The sequence below is a fragment of the Podarcis pityusensis genome, assembly GCF_964106645.2.
Source record: "Podarcis pityusensis genome assembly, chromosome: 15".
Taxonomy (NCBI): Eukaryota; Metazoa; Chordata; class Lepidosauria; order Squamata; family Lacertidae; genus Podarcis; species Podarcis pityusensis.
Window position 1 is genome coordinate 41085090 of NC_138040.1, and position 21928 is coordinate 41107017.

At 44.1% G+C, this 21928-nt stretch overlaps 1 protein-coding gene across 12 annotated transcripts in view; it reads left to right on the forward strand.

Annotated features, from left to right (window-relative positions):
* Positions 1–21928, forward strand: part of LOC308463824 (claudin-34-like) — a 312859-nt gene that overhangs the window by 225681 nt on the left and 65250 nt on the right. Inside the window, exons 1-4 of one of the 12 annotated variants that reach the window (XM_080982600.1) lie at positions 43–686; positions 4220–4405; positions 12536–12591; positions 14317–15868. In XM_080982600.1, the coding sequence (XP_080838726.1) occupies positions 4400–4405; positions 12536–12591; positions 14317–15250 (996 nt within the window). In that variant the 5' untranslated portion in view covers positions 43–686; positions 4220–4399 and the 3' untranslated portion in view covers positions 15251–15868. Of the gene's footprint in view, positions 1–42; positions 687–1262; positions 1346–1569; positions 1987–2642; positions 4406–7663; positions 7982–8677; positions 9228–11827; positions 12592–13088; positions 13683–14316; positions 15869–21928 lie in introns of those variants that run through there. The other 11 variants (XM_080982594.1, XM_080982599.1, XM_080982603.1 and 8 more) reach the window with 11 other exon arrangements.

Genomic DNA, 21928 nt, shown 5'->3' on the forward strand with positions numbered 1-21928 from the left:
CAAGGCAAAGGCATTTGAGGAGGGCATGGGATAATGTCAGGGTGGGGTGTGGCCTAGAATGGGGCAGGGTCTACAGAAAACCCCAAGGCCTAGACAGAGAGTCCTGGAGGGGCACATTAAGACCCCAGGCTTGAAGTTCCCAACCAGTGATCTAGAGTCAAAAATGTTATGGGGTTCAATTTATTTGACTAACTGACTACCTTACTGCAATGTGCTCTATGGGGCTGCCCTTGAAGATAATTTGGAAACTTGTGGCTGATTTGGACTCTGGGCTTTTTTTCAGCCGGAACTCATTGGAACTCAGTTCTGGCTCCTCTCAGGTGGATGAGAAGAAGGGAAGCATTCATGGTGAATTCTGGCATCTCTTTTCTAGAAAAAGAGCACTGGTTGGATAGTGTGCATTCGGATGGAATCTGAAGTTTTCTGACCAAATGGCCTACCCTTTGACCAAGGCAGCTCTTAAGGGACAAGTGGCCTTCCAAAGCCATCAGGAGCACAATGGAATCTGCGGAAGTGAATGTCTTGCCCAATTAAATGTTCCCGCAGAAAGCAGGATGGGCAAGAATCCAGCAGCCACAGAACTCGAAAACACTGAGTGTCTAATTGCTCCAGAGAGAAATTAAAGAAGAGCCAAACAATGATGGCTGAAAACAAAAGGCCTATAACGAGAGATAATTGACTGTGTGGTAAGCTGCTGAACAGATAATTCAATATTTAAACAAGTGCTCTGATTGCCGCTAAAGAAGAGCGTTGCACCAGCAGTGCCAGTAAGTTGGCAGACATATTTCCATGTATCCGACACCTGACCTCTCAGCAGCTTACATAAAATATAAAATATACCTTAAGTCTGCCATTAAAAATTCAGACTATAAATAATATACAGCAGGGATGTTGTTTTTAAATAAAGTACACCCACATACTAAAATATACATCAAATTTACATGTCTGGATAGGCTTGCTTATATTCATTGGGTTATTTCACACCAGTTGTGAGGCAGGTGGGGGTGGTTTGGGGAAAATGGTGTCTTGGCCCAAACTGAGATTCATGCTAGTAACTCAGCCAGTTTCTCAATTAAAAGCCATACAGTCAAAATGAGGATTTTTTTAATTTATTTTGTTTGTATGTTTCAACAGTTTGTATACTGCTTAATCAAGGCCATCTCCCAGTGGGCTGCAGCAGGGCTACTCAAAGTGGTGGTCCATGGGCTGGTGGCAGTCCACAAGCCATTGGCCACTGGTCCCCAATGGCTCTACCAGTTCCTGGCACATTAGAGGGGGGGTTGGCAGCATACCACATCAGATAGCTTATGAAGCACTGGTGTATAGGAAACCCAATACAATAAGGGTAAAAATGAATTTAAAATGCAAAATCAGAACTCAATATTTAAAACCTTCTGAATTTTTTTTTTAAAAAACAGTCCTCAATAAGTGCTGGAAGTTCAACAGAAAGAGGGCCTTTTTGATCCCAACTGAAAGGGAGTTACACAAAATTCGGCCTGCAATACTGAATGAACAGCTAGCTCCTGGTGGGTCAGAGCCATCCACCTGAGCCCTGGGGGACCACTAACAGTGGCTCCCTGGAAGACCTTCGTGATCAAGGAGGGATATTGTAGCCTTTCTAGGCCCTTTAAAATGGATAGGAAAACGTTGTACCCGAGCAGGGACGAAAGGAGCCAAACGACACCAAGGGGTTAAATCCAGAGAAAGAGCTTTTATTCTGCCATGGGGGGGGGGGGCAGAGGAGCAAGTGTGATAGAGTCACAAAACAAGCACGAAGTTCACAGCCATTGCATAGAGTATATATCCCCTTCCAGTTCCCTCCCCCTTCCTCCTCCTTCTTCAAGAGTCCTGCCCATGAGTTCCTCTGAGCATGAACAGAAAGCTCCTGTCTTGGGACCATTTTTGGACTCTTCCCAGGAAAGGGGGGTTTCAGAGTGTTCCAGTTATGTTTCGTTCTCGTGCTTTGGCATGGCTCCCGGACAGAAAGTAAGTTGCAATCTGGTTTTTAAGCAAGGCCAAAGGCTCTGAGAAAACAATGGACTCTGTTCCCTACCTTTGTTGCAGTCTTTTAGTTACAGCAAGAGGAATGCTTAGCTAATGCTTTTTGCCTTAGAGGAAATGCAGTTTTTAAAATGCTTGAGGTGAGGTTTTGAGGCCTGGCTGGGCGGGGGGGATTCACAAAACAGTTTTTAGGGTTTTTGGGGTAATCCTAACTAACTGTCTTTCTTCAGTATACAGTGGTGCCTCGCAAGACGCAATTAATTCGTTCCGCGAGTTTTGTCGTCTTGCGATTTTTTTCATCTTGCGAAGCACGGTGTCGGGAAAGTTTTGGAAAAGCTTCAAAAATCACCAAAGTCTTTAAAAACCTCAAAAAAGGCTACCACACCGCGTTCTATGAGTTGCTCCTCGAAGTCAAGTCGCAACTGTATTAACGGTGTTAAGAAAAAGGAAACAAACTTGCAAGACGTTTCCGTCTTGCGAAGCAAGCCCATAGGGAAATTCGTCTTGCGAAGCAGCTCAAAAAACGGAAAACCCTTTCGTCTAGCAAGTTTTTTGTCTTGCGAGGCATTCGTCTTGCGAGGTACCACTGTATAAGGGATCAGGTGGTCCCTGAGATATCCTGGACCCAAGTTGTTAAGCACCTTGACTCTGGCCTGGTAGCACATGGACAACCACTGCAGGCTTTTGAGCACTGGAATTATGAGCTGGCAATTGTCTCCATCAACAGTCTGACGCACAGTGTAAATTAATAATGCAGAATTTTAAAGAATAAGCGTTTTACTGAGTTGAAATAAACTTCTTCATAAATAACATGGTTCCAAACAGTTTGGCTGAGATTACATACTGCTCACAACTGAGGCAGACTGACTGAGATCTTACAGAGAACACACAGAGAAAATGGCTGCTAAGTCACACGTCAGAGTGACTCCGCAGTTAGCAGTTAGGCCTGAATAACTTTAGTAGGCCCTCTGCAACTGTTTAAGCTTTTTGATCAGCCATTTTAAAGATCATTTTGTACCATTCTCATGGTGCTTTACGTTTTATTGTATATATTGCTGTATATATCCTAGTTATATTGAAAGAGTTGACAGTATATAAATCTTTATGGTTAATGATAGCCAGCCCACAACGGATTCAGGGCTAGGTGGACATGAGTGTACAATCATTATCACCAGGATGTTTCTATTACGAAGTTCTGTAACTGCCCCCTTCCCTTATGGTATAACAGAAGCCTTGCTATGCTTGCATTAATTTGCAGATAGCTCCAGTAATAGAGATAAGAATCTACCAGCTTAGCAAAATACTGTAAATGTGACCTTTAGGGTCTGGGAAGTACTTAGGTAATGTAAACTACAAGGCGTAACAGGAAGCTAGAGGGCTTGCTAAAATCATATATGAAACTGCAAATGCAAGGAAGGAAAAAACACAAGAATCCCCACAAAATGGGGAGAAGACCAATGAGAGATTAGCATGTTTTGTCCATGCAGGACTCTAACCAATTAGGGAAGCTTATAGGGATCGGGCACAAGCCCAGGTATTTTTGCAATGTGTAGAAGTATCTGCTTCCCCCAATGCTTGCCACACAGGCTTTGTGAAAATCACCCTGTGTCTTGATTGATGCATCTCTCAATAAACTGAATACCTTTCATCTCCTCAACTGGCTTTAATGGGGGAAGTGGTGCCAGAGACCCTTTTTTTTGGGGGGGGGGAAGGTTTACATTATTATTATTGTTTATTAAATTTGTATACCTCCCTATACCCACAGGTCTCAGGGCAGTTCACAGGATAAAATCACAACATAAAAACATGAAATGCACAATCAAAACAAAAACAACCCAATACCCCATTCTACTTTCATAAGTAAATATAAACACATGAAATAATTACACAAATATGTAAAACTAACATTCACTGCAACACATGGAAGCTGCCCTCCTGAATCAGACCACTGATCCATCAAGTGTGAGACATACATATTTTAGGACCCACTTTAGCTGACCTGGCACTGTATGTGTGCAAAGCATGGGCTCGTCTGCCAAGCTGTGGCCCTTGGTCCTCCCCACCTCATTTCCCCTTCCCCACCACTTCAGAATTCTCCACCTGCGAATGGCAGCCGCAGCATTTCCTCCTTGCAGGAGGCTGAAGAAATATTGCAGTCTGCATCTTCAGCGACATGTCTGTTCATCAGCTGTGTTTACCCCCATGGTTCTATTTCCAGTGCTCAAATATGAAAGGGAACGAATGGAGGAGCAGAAGGTGCCATTTCCATAGCTACCAACAAAGCACTGACAGCATGAAGTAATGAAGAGGCCCCCTTTTTACCAAGGCACAGCTGTCATTAGCATTCAGCGTGGCAAGTCAAGAGACTCACTCACGAGGACAGGTGTGCACAAAGAGGATGCATGTAAGTTCCCAGCAGAAGGTAGAGCACCACTTTATCATAAAGGGAGCAAGGCATTGCTAGGCTGAGTCAGAGTGCAAATTTATTATGTCTACAGAGGTTTGATGAGAGACAGCAGGGGGTGTTAAAAACTGTGCAGTCAAAATGCTCATCATCTCCTTGGTGACTCACGCAACACCCAGGAACAAGTGTACGCTGCTGCACAATGCAGAATCTAATCACCGTAGAAGTTCAACTGTCTTTTCTTTAAAAGACAAAGAAAGCATCTAGTCCTCAAGGGTCTTGAGGGGAAAATGGAAACATGCAGGCAGCTGCAATGCAGAAAGCTCAAAAGTAGATGGAGGAGTCAATTCAGGGTTGTGTGGTTCTCAACGTCTTAGGACCTATATCATTATAGCAGTCCATATCACTGTAGCCATACTAAAGCCAGAAGCCCACCTTCTCTTCTTGCCCTTCACCAATCCACTCCTTGGAAACATTCAAAGTTCTATGAAAACCCAAGTTCTCCCCAAGAATCAGCCACAAGAAGGCCTTAGCTCAGTGGTACCACAACTATTTGCATGCAGAATGTCCCAGGTTCAGTCCTCAGCATCCCCGGGGAGGGCCAGGAATGTTCCACATCTCAGCTCTAGAGATCTGCTTCCAGTCAGGGTGGGCTATGCTAAGCTGGACCTACCAGTGGTCTCACTTGATATAAGGCCACCACATCATCCATCAACAATAGATAGACTGGGAGAGAAATAATGCAGGGCTAGTTACTGACCAAACTTTTTAGCACCAGGAGTGTGTGGTGGGGGGTGCAGCCAGGGAGATTGCCCCAGGAGCATGTACTTTAGGAGCACATTTTTTTGGGGGGGGGGGAGGACAAGTCTGTAAACTTTAAGAGTCTAAAAAGGCCACAAGAATAGAAAACTGCCTTGGCAGGGGGTGGGGGACTTTTTTGGCCATGGCAGTCCTTCTTTCTCTACAGGCACCGCAGGGTTCTGTCTTCATCCTGGGCGCCTGGATTGTGGGGGCTGCAGCAGTGGCATCTGGGAAGATGTGAGGGTTCCTTCTCAAAGCCTAGGACCCTGCAGAGGCCTCCTGCCCAAAGCCAGGCAAGCCCCTCCTCTCTCAGCTTACACTTCTGTAGAAAGATCCTCCAACTCTCTGCTATTCCTTCCCTTCCTGGCTTAAAAGGCACCCTCACCAGGAAACCTTCAAGAAGCAGCAGCATCAGTGACTTCAACTTCAACTGTGCCACTGCTACTTCTTTTTTCTCTTTGATTCCAGCAGGAATTCTTGCTATGCCTCCTCTATCACCACCACAGTTCCCAAGGGTGCTTGTTTGTGCAAGCACACACTTAAACAAATTGATGTTTTTATTTTGTTTTTATTTCTCATCCACCACCATTTATTTGGTTGTTAAAGCCAATCCCCAATCATATATGCAGATTTACATTGAAGTAACTCACTCTGGAGTTAAGGTTTTGCCCACAGGCAAATGTACAGGGCTGGGCTTGATGGCTGCATTCCAAATCTTTTGCATGCTTACTTGAGAGTAAACCATTGAACTCAACAAGTCTTTGCAGTATAAGCATACAGGATTGGACTGTTTATATTTTTGGCCCTTTCTGTTTATATTTTTGGCTCTTTCTGCTCCCCCTTTTAGTTTTTGTGCAAAGGTGACTTTGAGCCCCCTACTCTCTTTCAGCCTGACTGTGTCAAACATATGGAGAATATTTGCATTGGGAAATGAAGATGCAAATGATGCTGATGACTGGGCTGCTTTCAGTACAAATTATATTTTAATTGCTGGTTTTAGATATATTGTGATGTATTTAAAGTATTGATTTTAAGTAGTTTGTTTTTATTATTTATTATTTTATAACTGATGTTTTTAAATGTTGTAAGCCACCTTGAATCCCAACTTGGCAGGAAGGGGAGATTAGCAACTGACTGGTAGTAACTTAGATTTTCTGGATCCATTAATTATTTATTAATTTGCATCTCTTTCTTTTTAAACTGTAGATGCAAGAATCTGTGCCCTCTTATTTAATGATGCATCTTCCCTCTTTTGGTGATGCATAAGTGGCCACCCGGTTCCCACTACCTCCAGTATTTTAATTATCTCCCCAGAATAATATTGCTGTGTATATGTAGATGGAATCTGAATATGCAAAAAGGGAGAATAATTGATTTGTCCCTCTAGTTTGGGAGGGAGTTTCCCATCTTTCTTTGAGATGCAATTGATTTACTGTGATGAGAGGTTTTAATCAAAGTGCTGTGTGCTGAAGACATAAGTTACAGTGAACAGGTGCTTGGGGACCATTTCTTGAAGGACTTGCTGACATCCTTAACTTTCAATGTCATCAATCAAGAGTGTTTCCCTTCTCCCCAGACGGTTAAATTGCCCAATAATATCTAGAACCAAGGAACAATACAAACCCTCTATAAATAATATGTCCATAAATATGTCAAAGGAATTACCCAGAATGCCAACCAACAACCTTTTCGACATTAAACAATCCATCTTTCATAAAATTCATCTCAAATGGTGAGAGAATAATAGCCACCACATTATTCCATTTACATTAGCCCTGTTTGGCTGCTCTGAAACTGTGGCCTCATCTATGCCATAGATTGAAAGCACTCTGTCCGCTTTACCAGTCATGGCTTCCCTCAAAGAATCTTGGAAACTGTTGTTTGTCAATGGTGCTGAGAATTGTAGCTCTGTAAAGAGGCAGCTACAGTTCTCAAGATTCTTTGTGAGAATTCACGTGCTTTAAAGGAGACACTGTCAATCCCTGGTGACTGGGAGTGGCCGCCGAGACCATATAACACCGGTCCTGAAAGACCTACATTGGCTCCCAGTATGTTTCTGAGCACAATTCAAAGTGTTGGTGCTGACCTTGAAAGCCCTAAACGGCCTTGGCCCAGTAAACCTGAAGGAGCGTCTCCACCCCCATTGTTCTGCCCGGACACTGAGGTCCAGCGCCGAGGGCCTTCTGGTGGTTCCATCCCTGCGAGAAGCCAAGTTACAGGGAACCAGGCAGAGGGTTTTCTTCGTAGTGGCACCCGCCCTGTGGAACACCCTCCCATCAGATGTCAAGGAGATAAACAACTATCTGACTTTTAGAAGACATCTGAAGGCAGCCCTGTTTAAGGAAGTTTTTATTATTTGATCCTTTATTGTGTTTTTAATATTCTGTTGGGAGCCGCCCAGAGTGGCTGGGGAAACCCAGCCAGATGGGCAGGGTATTATTATTATTACCTTCAAAGGTAGCCCCACGTAGAGCACATTGCAGTAGTCCAAGCGGGAGATAACTAGAGCATGCACCACTCTGGCGAGACAGTCTGCAGGTAGGTAGGGTCTCAGCCTGCATACCATATGGAGCTGGTAGACAGCTGCCCTGGTCACAGAATTGACCTGCACCTCCATGAACAGCTGTGAGTCCAAAATGACTCCCAGGCTGCGCACCTGGACTTTCAGGGGCACAGTTACCCCGTTCAGGACCCCACACCTACCCACACCCTTTTCCCCAAGAACAGTACTTCTATCTTGTTTGGATTCAACCTCAGTCCATTAACTTCCATCCATCATCCAACTGACTATATTATTATTATTATTATTATTATTATTATTATTATTTATCATTTATACCCCGCCCATTCGCCGCCTTCTCTGGTTCCGATTTAAATGAGAGGTAGAGCTGGATATCATCCGCATACTGGTGAATACCCAGCACAAAGCCCCTGATGATCTCTCCCAGCAGCTTCATAGATATTAAAAACCATGGGGGAGAGGACAGAACCTTGAGGCACCCCAGAAGTGAGCGCCCCGGGATCCAAACATTCATCTCCCAACACCACTTTCTGGACATGACCCAGGAGGAAGGAGTGGAACTACTGCATAACAGTGCCCCCAGCTCCCCACTCCTGTATTCAAATATAATATGATGTTTTAAGGAATCTAGCAGGGTGGTGAGCAGGGAAGCAATGGCTGTCCCCAACAGTTACTCTGATCAAATTCACAGTTGCTTTTAGACAGATGAGTATGTGCGGTGTGTGTATGTTTTTCTGCTTCTTATCTAGCTTGGCCCTGAATTCCTCTTAGCCAGTTGAAGCAAGAGGTTTACAATTTATGTCTCCAACTTCCAATAAAGCACAAAGTGTTCATTAAACAATGTGCCTCTGGAGCCCTCTTGTGTGGAAACTCTATAGCTCACCCTTGATATAATATTGGTCTAAATTTCCAATGGGTTATATAAACTTCTATTTGTTTGTTCAACACAGGCACCTAGACAGCACTTTTTCGCAGGGGGATTGGGAATGGTGGACACCACCCCACGTACAGTCGGATGTGTGCTGTTTTTCAGTCTGCTGTGGTCCCCACTTCTAGGGAGAAGTACAGAACCAGAATGGAATACAGATCAAAGCGCTGGCTCTCGCAGGAGCATCCTGTGGGAAAGCATGTCTACTGTGGCGTTGAAAACAGACAAGCAAAATTTTCTTTTTCTTTTTTCTTTAAAGAGAGTTTTCTTATATGCGACCACTGCAGCTAGGATAGTAATAGCATCTAAATGGAAAGCTAAAGAACTACCTACCAAGGAGGAATGGATTCTCAAATTAAATGAATATTTAAAATTGGCTAAATTAACAGCATCCATACGACAGCAGTCAAATCAAAAACTAAAATGGCAATGCTTTGATGATTTTATGACAAAATATTGCTCAAAAAAAGACATGCTAATATGCTTAGATTAAGAATGTAAATGCATCAAAACAATAAATTATCAATGACATATGTATGTATATAGAGAAAATAAAAACAATCAGAATGCAATGATAAGGGTAACTCCATGATTCTATTACTTTGATTCTCCCAATTACAGTGGTACCTCAGGATGCGAACAGGATCTGTTCCAGAGCCCTGTTCGCATCCTGAATGGAACGTAAGATGCGACGGCGCATCTGCATGTGCGCGGGTCGTGTTTTGCCGCTTCCGTGCATGTGCGTGATGTCATTTTGAGTGTCTGCGCATATGCGAGCGGCAACCCAAAAGCGCTCAACCTGAAGCACATTCAACCCGAGGTATGACTGTACTGTTAACATGATTAGATCCTTCAAGATTTTAGATGAGGCAGGTTCCATTAAACTTGTAATACATGCCCCAGAGCTCCTACCGGTTACACATCCCACCCACTGCATGTTTGGTGATGATGAAAAGGGTCCCTGCAAACCAGTGTTGTTGTGTAGAATTCCTCACATATTAAAACGCCTCCTGATTTGCACATGGAGGAGCTACATGTACATGTATACAGAATTAACCCCTTTAAACCCTTTCTCTTAGTCACTGAATGCACAGCTGTGGCTCAAAGGCTGATGGGTATATACTGTATTTTTTGCTCCATAAGAGGCACTTTTTCTTCCTAAAAAGTAAGGGGAAATGTCTGTGCATCTTATAGAGTGAATGCATGATCCCTGGAGCCAAATTGCCCAGGGGCAAAAAGCAGATCATGCTTTTTTTTTTTTGAAAGAGGGAAGTGGGTGTTGAAACAAAGCTAATGATCATTTGCCGATCAGGGAGAGAGATAAGGGACGCTAGAGATAAAGGAAGCTGTCTGGGAGTGGGGAGGTAAAGACAGCAAAATTGCAAAGGGGGGGACCAGGAAGACTAAAGCAATAAGGAGAGAAATTAGAAGAAAAGGAGGAGCAAAAAACTGATCCAGCTAAGGAAAAGACACTAAGGGGAAGGGAGTGTTGAAACGAAACAGCTGATCGGTGGGATCGGAAGAGAGATAAGCAGGCTAGCGGAGGCTGCCTGGGAGGGTGGAGGTAAAAGCCCATGGATCCTCAGGATTTTTACATTGGGTCACCCCAAATCACGCACCCACTGTTGTGTGGGGCTGCAATGGCGCAAAAGCATGGTTACAAAGCACAGATCCACATGGATCCTCAGGATTTTTGCATTGGGTCACCCCAAATTCACCATCAGATCACATGTCTGTGGCCACAGCATGAACCACAAAAATCATACATCCACTGTTTCGTTCAGAATATTTTTTTTCTTGTTTTCCTCCTCTAAAAACTAGGTGTGTCTTATGGTCAGGTGCGTCTTGTGGAGCAAAAAATACGGTGAGTAGGTGCAGGGCTCAAGCCATGAAGCTTCTCCACACGCATGCTTTCAATATGTGAGGCATTTCAAATAAACCTCCGTGTACCCTTCTTCAAAATTGTTATGGTGTTTCCACATGGCCTACAACCGAACTCAACTCTTGACTCCTTGCATTGAGGGAATGCACTGCAGGAAGAGCAGAATCACACCACTGACTGCCACAAGTTCAATGGAAGGGGAGTGTGCCTGTTGCATCACTGTATGCGCACAGAGCCCATCCCACCTTCAACTTAACATGCAAAGGTCAGGAGCTGGGTCTACATTCACTCACTGCATGGAGATGAAGGTAGAAAGAGGATTGCAGTGTGGAATTCATAGGAGCCGGTTGGTGGGCATTGCCATTCAAATGTTGCATGTGCACTGCATCATGTGACTGATTATGCGGATTGCGGTTTACCTCCCCCCCTCCCCCCCGATATTTTATTCAAGTTGGCACCCTGGTAGAATTCATATCATTCAAAGGAAAGGAATTGGGCATGGGGGGGGGGGAGCGAGAGAGATTTATTATCCAATCCAATCCAATCCAATACTTTCAAACATTCCAAAAGAGAATGGTGAGCTCTTAGGGTTAATTCAGACATTATTCATGTTTCTCATGTGACAACCCATGAGAAAAAGTCATTAAACTTTCCCAGGCTTAAGGAAATGCCACCTCCCATTTTTGCCACCCCTAGGCCAGCCCAAAGTCATTCCCTTCTATTATCGGGTGAGCAATGGCAGGAGTGGGCACACAGAGAGGGGAAACATGTATTCTAACTCCCAGGTTAGCAGTGAGTTGAGGTACAAAAAGTGCTCCCCCCCCCCAATGTCAGGAAGATGGAAGAGGAGGTGGAAGGAGACAAACCTTCCCTCTCTCTTCTGCTTATGTGTCAGCTAGCATGTGATAACTCCAGAGCCTGAATTTAGCAGAGGGAGCTTGGGTGGGTAAGGGAATCTGGGCATTTGTCTCCAGTTTGAATTTTGATTAGAGCCAGAAAAGTTTACTTCTTGCATGAGGGTGGTTTTTCTAGAAGTCCACAAATTTTACACCCAAAACTGACTCAGGAGAAGGTCAGCAATAGCTCTCATTTCCAACAACAAAACGCCAGGAAAGTGTATCTTCTCTTGCAGAATCTTAGGAAATTATAAGAATCTAAAAACTGCCAGGCTGGATTACACCAGCAATTGTGGAGGGAGTTTAATGTTAAGTGATAGCAAGACAAGAGCAGGATGAAATGAAAGTGCCTGTGTGGCTCAAGATTGGAAAGCTGATAATAATGGGAATGAATGTGCTGGAAGTGGGGAGTGGGCCAAAGAATCCGTTGAGTCCCTCCAAAACGCAGAATGGGAATAGGATCAATTGAGAAGGATAATGATTTTGGAGAAGAACTAAATGAACTGTTTGCATCAATCTTCACTGAAGAGGTCCTTAGAGAGACAGCCCCTTATCTGATTTGTCCTCTGAGGTGATAAATCTGATCAACAGATTCAACCTGAAGAGTCTATGTTGGCAGCTTTAGCAGAAACTCATAGATTAAGAAGGTGCTGCATCAAGACTGCATCTGTCCCAAAGTTCCTGAGAAATGTGAAGTTTCTGATCTAGCTAGTGACTCTGGAATGCAACATATCCTCAAAATCATTTAAGTAGCAGTTTTCATTGTACTAGATACTTTAGAAGTCTTTCATCTTATTCATTATCAATAGCCCCATTTTAAAGATGAGGAACGGGCTGGGATAACTACATGGATGTCAGAAACTGCTTGGGTGGCCATCCTCTTAGATGTCTTTGAAAGGGGATGAAACACATTCATGTGGCATAAGACTAAGGCTTGGGTAAGTCCCCCAAAAGAGGTGCTCTGGGAAAGTGAAGATGGAAATGGGGAGGGGGAAACTTGCTCCTATTTCAAACTCTGCTCAGCTCAGGCACATGACCTGGTAACCCATTGGAAGATACACTCACAAAATGAGTGGTGTAATGGTTGTTTTCTCTCTGTCAGGCTCAAGTTGGCCCAGCCAGCAGTAGCCCCATTCCTCAATGGAGTTTGAAACAGAGGTAAGTTACAGCAGCATCATTTACCCCGTCATATATTACAGCAGCTTCCTATAGTTTGGATTGCTCTTATCCATTATGTTCCCCATGCAAACACACATTTGGTTTTGCTAGACTGACTATTGATCCATCTACCTATAAGATGTCTTGCCCAGTCTTCATTATAAGGTCCCACCATAAGTGTTACAGCAATAAAACACGTAATTATGAAAAAAGACAAAACCATTAAAATTGCATCACAAGCAAAACCCTCCCAAATGGGTAATATCAACTCAAAGAAAATGTGGGTCCAACAAAACAAAAAACCCTGTCAACTACCCAACTGATAATATGATAGCCATCTTTGAATGCCTGAAGGGATTCAATATGACCTTAACCAGGGTAGGCAACCTAAGGCCCGGGAGCCAGATGCGGCCCAATCACCTTCTCAATCCAGACTGCGGACGGTCCGGGAATCAGCGTGTTTTTACATGAGTCGAATGTGTCCTTTTATTTAAAATGCATCTCTGGGTTATTTGTGGGGGCTTCCTGGTATTTTTACATAAGTAGAATGTGTGCTTTTATGTAAAATGTATCTCTGGGTTATTTCTGGGGCATAGGAATTCGGTTTGTTTTTTTCCTTTCCAAAATATACTCCGGCCCACCACATGGTCTGAGGGACGGTGGACCGGCCCACGGCTAAAAAAGGTTGCTGACCCCTGGTTTATTTCAACTCTTGCTTGCTCATTCCTTTGGAACTGGCAGCTGGGGTGTTTATTTCCACATTCTGTATCCAATCTTTGCATAAGCTTACATCTAACAAAAAAGTGTCTTTTAAAAGTTGCAGAATCATACTGGTATTTGAATGCATACTGCCTCCAAGCAGTTGCCAACAGTTCCAAACGACCAGGACCCTGGAGTTATGATTGGTGTTCTTCTGAGCGTTCAAAGCAAGCTGCATTCTAACTGCCTCAGAACTCCAAGGAGCAGTTGCTCCGGTGCTCCGACCAGCTTCACTCTTTTCAGGTCCTCTCCTAGATCAGATGCTGGAAGAGAAAGACCTGGAAGAAGTCCTTGCTCTGGAAAAAGACTGCTTGAAGAACTGATTCACGTAGGTGCATATATGCAGCGCTCCTCAGTTCCCCACCAACATAGCAGTGTTTTCTCAGATAGGAACAAATTGACTTTTATTTCCTTTTGTCCTGTCTGAGAGCCACTTGGTAGGCTTTTCACACAGTGTGTGTGTGTATGAGAGAGAGAGAGAGAGAGAGAGAGAGAGAGAGAGAGAGAGAGAGAATGAGGACTAAAGCCAGAAAGGATTCTTTCCTGAACAGGAGCTGTATTGGTCTGTTGCACCAACTTTCTTTCAAGGGTAGAATGCATAACTTTGGTGGGATCATGCCTGACATTTTACCAATGGAGAGGGAAGGGAGGGGAGCATAGGAATGCAGAGGAGGAGTGGACTAGACAAGAGCCCAATTATCTGCATGGAGGGGGTCCCTAGAACAAAAGGGGTTGTGCCGTTGCGCAATTTCTTCACCCCTGGGGAAGTCTGATTCCTGGCACTTATGATTGCAGGTACAGCAGACTTTTCCATTCCTACGTCTCAAGGTGGGAAATGCAGAATTTGCCCTAGAACGATGGCATTGTTTTAGCTGCGCATCACTATTTGCTCAAACTTTAGGAGGTGTCCATATGATACTGTGCCTAAGTATCTAACGGTTATCTTTTGTCTGTCTTTTTCTCCAGCATGCCTTCTATCGCCAGCCTTCCGAGCGCTAAAGCGGAACTTCCACCCCAGGCGCATGATGGGTCCTTCCCAGTCCGCCTCTTGTGCAGGGTGTCCTGCGTGCAACTAGCTGCCTTTCTCCTGGCTGTCCTGGGCTGCCTAATGAGCATCTGCTCCACATCTGCCAACCTTGACTGGAGAGTGTGGCAAGTAGACAAAATCATGGGCAGCAACCAGCAGGGCGTTGTGGGCATTGGCATCTGGGGTGCCTGTTCTGTAAGAAGAGTTACCATGAAGAAAACCAACATGATATGTATACCATTCAATGATGAGGAGTCCCTGCCAGCTGAAATCACCGTGGCCCAGGACTTGATGCCAATGGCCTCAGTGGCCAATGCGGTGACTGTTCTTTGGATGGCCTTTGCTCTATGCAACATCTTTGAGCCGGGAAAAGACGAGAATTTCATTGATACCTTCTTTTCAATTGGAGGAAGGATAGAGTTGGCAGCGGGTACTTGTGTACTGATTTCCATTTCATGGAATCTTCACTCTATATTAACAAATGAAGGAATTCCGCTTCCGGAGGTTTTGGGAGTGCCTCTGATTCCCACAGAACAACGTGCTGGAATGGCCATCTATGTTGGGTTTCTTGCTGCAGCTTCGCAGCTGTTAAGCGGAACTCTGGTTCTGGGTGAAAAATATTTTTGGAAGAGGAGTGAAATAAACATTTCCAAGCAAAAATTTGTAAATGACCCAGAAAGTGTTACAGACACCGAAAACCCAAAGCTGAGGATGAAATACAGACAGTACTTCTCTTCTGTGACACTGGAATGTGAAGAAGAAAACCCCCCTATCTGGCGGAGATGTCAAAATCATATTAAAACGGAAACCATGCCAGGCTCACTAGCAATATGGCTAATGAATGGTTCCCGTCCTGTGACTGGCTTTTTTTAACTGGAAGCAGGGGGGACGTTGTGTATATTTATTTTCTTAGGCATATTCTGTTGGGGGTTTTTTTTTACTGAATGCTTCTGGGATGCTTACAACATAGGGTTAACTATAAATGGGGGGAATAAATTAAAAGTATAAAACTGTTATATTTACCTTTAGATATTTATGCTATATCTCTTTTAGCAATGAAAAGAATGTTATTGCAAACTTATGCTGGAGTGCTTATTTCGCTGCAGACTCTACTGTCTATGGTGCTTTTCAAATTGCCTGGTTCTAAGCACTGCTGAGTTGATACCTGAACTGCCCCAACTGGCCATCCACAGGGGAGCAACTAAAACTCAGCATTCTTCTATAGAGAAAATTGCCAGATTCCCCAACTTGAGATGTCTGAGATCAGATGACGAGATGGAATGCAAGGAAACCGAACTGTCCAGTAGAGCTGCTTGCTATCTTCTTCCTGAAGCTTCTCTGACAACTTATTGAATGGCTGCCAATTGAGGTTGCACTGTAGCCTCCCAAGTTTCTCTAATTTCTTACTCTACAGAAAGCAATTTATGAGAGCTTACAGCACTTTCTGCAAGAAAAATAAACACACTTTTAACAATGACCTGACCACTAGATTCCCCCCCCCCCCCAGTGAGAAGAATAGCTACTGATTTTTCTTTTATTGGTAAAGTGTGTGTGCAGGTGAGTGTGCATACTGGGCCCCATTTATCTTGGCAGGTCTGCAGTTTTGAAATATTAATCATCTTAATGCAGAAAAATATGAATCTCTTAAAGTTTTGACTTCACATATTTGGCAGCACTAAATCCACATTCAGGATGGGCCGCCTGCTGGAGCTATTGGAAGTCCCAATGGAAAAAGAAGGGGGGAAAGAAATCCATTATAAAGTCCCAATTAATCTCAACAATCTCAAGTATTGATTTTCCTTTGCCTTTTATCAATTTGAACTCCTTGTTTGAGAATAACTCATTGCAGGTAATAGACTGAAATAACGAAGTCCTACAAGGTTATAATTGACATTATTTCCTAAAAGGCGTCCATCAGAAGTTATTGGCCTAAAAATGATTTCCCAGATACCATAGATAATCTGATAGTGTTCAACATGGCCTATAAGGGGGCAGGAGAGGAAGCCAGATATCAGGGGCTAAGATACTGAGCTTTGAATAAGAAGATGCACAGCTCAAAACTCATTGCTGCCATTAAATCGTTAGGTGGCCTTAGGCAAGATCCCTGCCTCTCTCCACCTTAGCTTTCCTCCAACAATGCCAGCATAATGTTACTGAGATTTCTTCTTTGTTTAAATCAGGCATAGTTAATACCCTGGACACGGCCGCCTTAAGCCTTAAGAAACGAAGAAAAAAGGGAAGAGAGAGAGAGAACAAGAAAAGAAAAGAAAAGAAAAAAGAATAAAATACAAAGGGAAAAGAAACATTAGAGACTGAGAAAAGGGGCTACTGATTTTCAATCTGCCAGTTACATAAAAAAAAGATTATTTAAGACAGCCAGTCCATGTTAATATCCATATTCTCCACTTTCTGTTATAAACAATATTTCTTTTAAGTCAAAGTGTCTCAGAATCATTCATTTATTTTCCCCATGAAAAGTGCAAGAAGGATTCTCAGTTTTTTATTATTATTGGTAATTAACTTTACCTCCATTAATTCCCACCGCCATTCCTCCGTATAGGGTAATAATACATCCTTCCATCCAAGTCCATGTTGAAATCAGAGCCAGATCATTGAAGGCAAATAAAGCTTACTTAGAGTGAACACAAACCTTCCTGGACTAGTCATATGATCCTAGCAAATCAGGAAAGTGAGGGCAAATGAAGCCTATTCAGAGAAGCACCTCCTGAAAAAGTAAACTTCTTACAAGCATTCTGGTTGGCCATTGTAAGAACAGAATGCTGAACTAGATGGGCCTTTGGTCTTTGACCCGAACCCCGCCAAAATGGGCCTTCCTCCCAAAGCTCAACAACTTTGACCCGAATCCCCAGAAAGGGGGATCATGATAGCAGCTAGAGTATATCAACACCTGGAAGGCTTTATACTAATAGTACTGTATATTAGAGGTTTCCCTGACCCTGCTATTCCTTGCAAAGTACCTCCCTTCTTCTTTTCTCAGGCCTTTTCATTTCCGTTTTTATGTCTATTCTCCATTATCATGCTCTCTCTTCCCTTTTGTGTTCTTTTAATTTAAAAAGTTTCCAGGGCTAGAGTGGGGCAGATCATACTCATAGACTGGGAGAGGTGTTGGGAGAGGAGTTAAGCTAGAATAGTGGGGGAGATGGAAGCTTGGAATAAACCTTGATTTGCAGTCAGAAGAAGAGTCCAGTTGGCTCAAGCCAAGCCTTATGGCCAAGCCTTATGAGGAACAGATGAGGGAGTTGGGGATGTTTAGCCTGGAGAAGAAAAAACTGAGCGGTGATATGATATCCATCTTCCAGTATCGGAAGGGCTGTCACATAGAAGATGGAGCAAGCTTGGTTTCTGTTGCTCCAGAGAATAGGACCCAAACCAATGACTTCAAATTATAAGGAGATTCCAACTAAACATTAGGAAGAACTTTCTGAGAGTAAGAGCTGTTCAACAGTGAAAGTTGGACTAGACACCCTCTTGGGAACTCCTCCAACTCTACAATTTTGTGATTCTAGGTCCAGCACTCTGTCCTCACAGAGACCAACCAGATGCCCCCAGGGGAAATCTTCAAGGAAAGTCTGAGTGCAACAGCAGCCTCTCCACCTGTGATTCACTGGTATCTGACAGTGAAGGGAGGTTTTGTTCATCACAGCTCATAGTGCTGATAGCCTCATCATCATCCGTTGTATTTGTCTTAACCAGTTTGAATGCCGTCCAAGCCGTCACTACCTCTTTGTGAATTCCAGAATTTGATTATGTGATGCATGAAACAATCCGCTGAAAATGTTCAGATAATTACTCTTCCAAAGAACAACCTGGGCCGCTTTCTTTTTCATGCCTTGGGATGGGCTGTATTTGAACAATACCTAGCCCCTCGTTGGTGCTTTAACATTTACTCTGCCAAGTCTGACAGTCCAAGAGAGCTGCTGGTGAATTATTAGCTTGGAAGCCTGTCAGACCCCAGCTTTGTGCCTTCTCGGCGTCTCAGTTGGGATTCAGCTCATCCATCACTCCTGGCATTCACATAATTCAACAAGAGGAATGGTGGGTTGTCAGTCAAGACAAGAGTTCCTCCCTGGATCACCTCAGCTCATGACACTCATAAATATTCTATGCAATTTTGGTTCAGCTCTCCTGTTCCAATCAATAATGTTCATTGGCTGTCAGAACCTAGATGACCAGTGGGTACACAGGAAGTTGCCTTATACTGAGCCAATCTCTCAGTAGTGTGGACACTATCAGCAGCTCTCCAGGGTTTCAGGCAGCGGTCTATCCTGGCCATGCCTGGAGATGGCAGGGACTGAACCTGAAACCTTCTGCATGTCCCCTTGGTAGTGGAAGAGACCACCCTTATAACATCCTGCTGTATTCATTGAAATACCTGGGATTGCTCAGCCAGCAGACCATGAGACTTTTAATCTCAGGGGTATGGGTGGGTTCAATCCCTATGTGTGAAAGATCCCTGCATTGCAGGGGGCTGGACTAGGTGGTCTTCATGGTTGCTTATAACACTATGGTTGAACAATAGAACTCCCTTCTATGTTTCTATGGTTCCACAGGTGCACTGAAACAGTGCAATCTTTTGTATGTGTACTCAAAAATAAGGCCTCACTCTGCTTCATAGAATCATAGAATAGAATCATAGAATCATAGAGTTGGAAGAGACCACAAGGGCCATCGAGTCCAACCCCCTGCCAAGCAGGAAACACCATCAGAGCACTCCTGACATATGGTTGTCAAGCCTCTGCTTAAAGAGCTCCAAAGAAGGAGACTCCACCACACTCCTTGGCAGCAAATTCCACTGTCGAACAGCTCTTACTGTCAGGAAGTTCTTCCTAATGTTTAGGTGGAATCTTCTTTCTTGTAGTTTGGATCCATTGCTCCGTGTCCGCTTCTCTGGAGCAGCAGAAAACAACCTTTCTCCCTCCTCTATGTGACATCCTTTTATATATTTGAACATGGCTATCATATCACCCCTTAACCTCCTCTTCTCCAGGCTAAACATGCCCAGCTCCCTTAGCCGTTCCTCATAAGGCATCGTTTCCAGGCCTTTGACCATTTTGGTTGCCCTTCTCTGGACACGTTCCAGTTTGTCAGTGTCCTTCTTGAACTGTGGTGCCCAGAACTGGACACAGTATTCCAGGTGAGGTCTGACCAGAGCAGAATACAGTGGCACTATTACTTCCCTTGATCTAGATGCTATACTCCTATTGATGAGGCCCAGAATTGCATTGGCTTTTTGAGCTGCCGCGTCACACTGTTGGCTCATGTCAAGTTTGTGGTCAACCAAGACTCCTAGATCCTTTTCACATGTACTGCTCTCAAGCCAGGTGTCACCCATCTTGTATTTGTGCCTCTCATTTTTTTTTTGCCCAAGTGCAATACTTTACATTTCTCCCTGTTTCAATGGTGCTTACTCCTCAACAAGTGTTCTTAAGGTTGCAGCCAAAGTCACTGCATTTAACATGCCTTGGTTTAATTCTTCTAAATCAGGGATAGTCAATGTGATGCTCTCCAGAGCTTGCTTGGCTCCCAGCACCCTTCAACCCCATACAGCATGATCAGTGGCCAGGGATGATGCTTTGCCCTCTTCTAAATAATTGTCTTTCTCTGTTCTGGGTGCTTGGGAGTGAAGATGAGGACCATGGTGAATAGGCCTTATGCTACAATACTGATGAAAATCATTTCTGGGAACAATAGTTCCTTGGGAAATTGTTCACCTGGAAGGGAGTAAAGGTAAAGGTACCCCTGAGCATTAGGTCCAGTAGTAGACGACTCTGAGGTTGCAGCATTCATCTCGCTCTATAGGCCAAGGGAGCCGGTGTTTGTCCGCAGACAGCTTCCGGGTCACGTGGCCAGCATGACTAAGCCGCTTCTGGCAAACCAGAGCAGTGCACGGAAACGCCGTTTACCTTCCCGCTGGAGTGGTACCTATTTATCTACTTGCACCTGATGTGCTTTCGAACTGCTAGGTTGGCAGGAGCAGGGACCGAGCAACGGGAGCTCACCACGTCACAGGGATTCCAACCGCCAACCTTCTGATCGGCAAGCCCTAGGCTCTGTGGTTTAGACCACAGCGCCACCCGCATCCCATGGAAGGGAGTAGCCCCAAGCAAAAAGACCCAGTGTCAAATGCCTGACAACCTAATTCATCTTACAGGCAGGTCTAGAAGCAGCTGTGTGGCCACGTTTCTACTTTACAAGGGACAGCAGTCTATTTGAAGGACCATCTGGTTTTAAAAACCTTAAACAGGGAAAGTGAGGGCCTTGAAGCTGCCCGGAATAGTAAGCCGAGGTCAACTGGCCAGTCCTCCCCACAGGGGTGGAGTGTATTGCATTTCTGTTTAAATGATAAAAAGGTAAAGGTAAAGGACCCTTGACAGTTAAGTCAAGTCGTGAACGACTCTGGGGTTGCGGTGCTCATCTCACTTTACTGGCCGAGGGAGCCAGTGTTCATCTGCAGACAGTTTTTCTGGGTCATGTGGCCAGCATGACTAAGCTGCTTCTGGCGAAACCAGAGCAGCGCACGGAAACGCTGTTTACCTTCCCCGCCAGAGTGGTACCTAGTTATCTGCTTGCACTTTGACGTGCTTTCAAACTGCTAGGTTAGCAGGAGCAGGGACTGAACAACGGGAGCTCACCCCGTTGCGGGGATTCGAACCGCTGACCTTCCGATCGGCAAGCCCAAGGCTCAGTGGTTTACACCACAGCGCCATCCGGGTCTGTGATAGTTATGTCTAAAGCAATGCATGTATGTGTATAAAGTAGCATATGCAGATTTATGCAGATCTGTATCTTCTCTTGGTGATGCATTCCATCTCTTCCTTTTGGAAAGAGCCACCTTAATCTAGACATCTGTATAAATATGTACTCTCTTTGTGCTGCTTCTAATATTCAGTGTCTTTAGAAGCCCTCAGGTTACAGAACTAGAATATTTCCATTAATTGAATGGCAAAGCCCTTATTTTGCCAAGCATTTAACTCTCAACCCGTTGGCTACTGAAAGTCAATGAGGTTATGCACTTTAGAAATCTATATAGAGTAATAAATCTCTCTGTGACTCTGGCTTATTATTAGTATTAAGCCACGTTAGGAGCTCTTTTTGAAAGCCGGAAAGTATTTGATACTTATAAAAATGTAGCAAAGAGGATTCTAGCTTTTCTGTTCTGTGTCTTGCTACCACCTAGTGTTCTCAAACGTTGAAGCTGAGTTTACTGAGTTTACTCAAACTGTTTACTAGATTGGAACTGTCACTTTGAAAAGGGGAACTGTCTCAGGTTAATCCACATAATATTTAATGTACAGGACTTCCCAAAAATAATCGAAGGAACTGTAGTTCATCCCTCACTGAACTACAATTCCCAGCACGTTTGCCAACCTTCCGTTCCCATGATTCTTTGAAGAAGTCACATGCTTTAAATGTATACTGCAGATGCGACATTAGTTAAAACTGATCACATGCAAAGAACAAGGGGGGACGGGAAACATAGACTTGTAGAGTTGGAAGGGATCATGAGGTTCATAGCCCATCCTGGCTTTG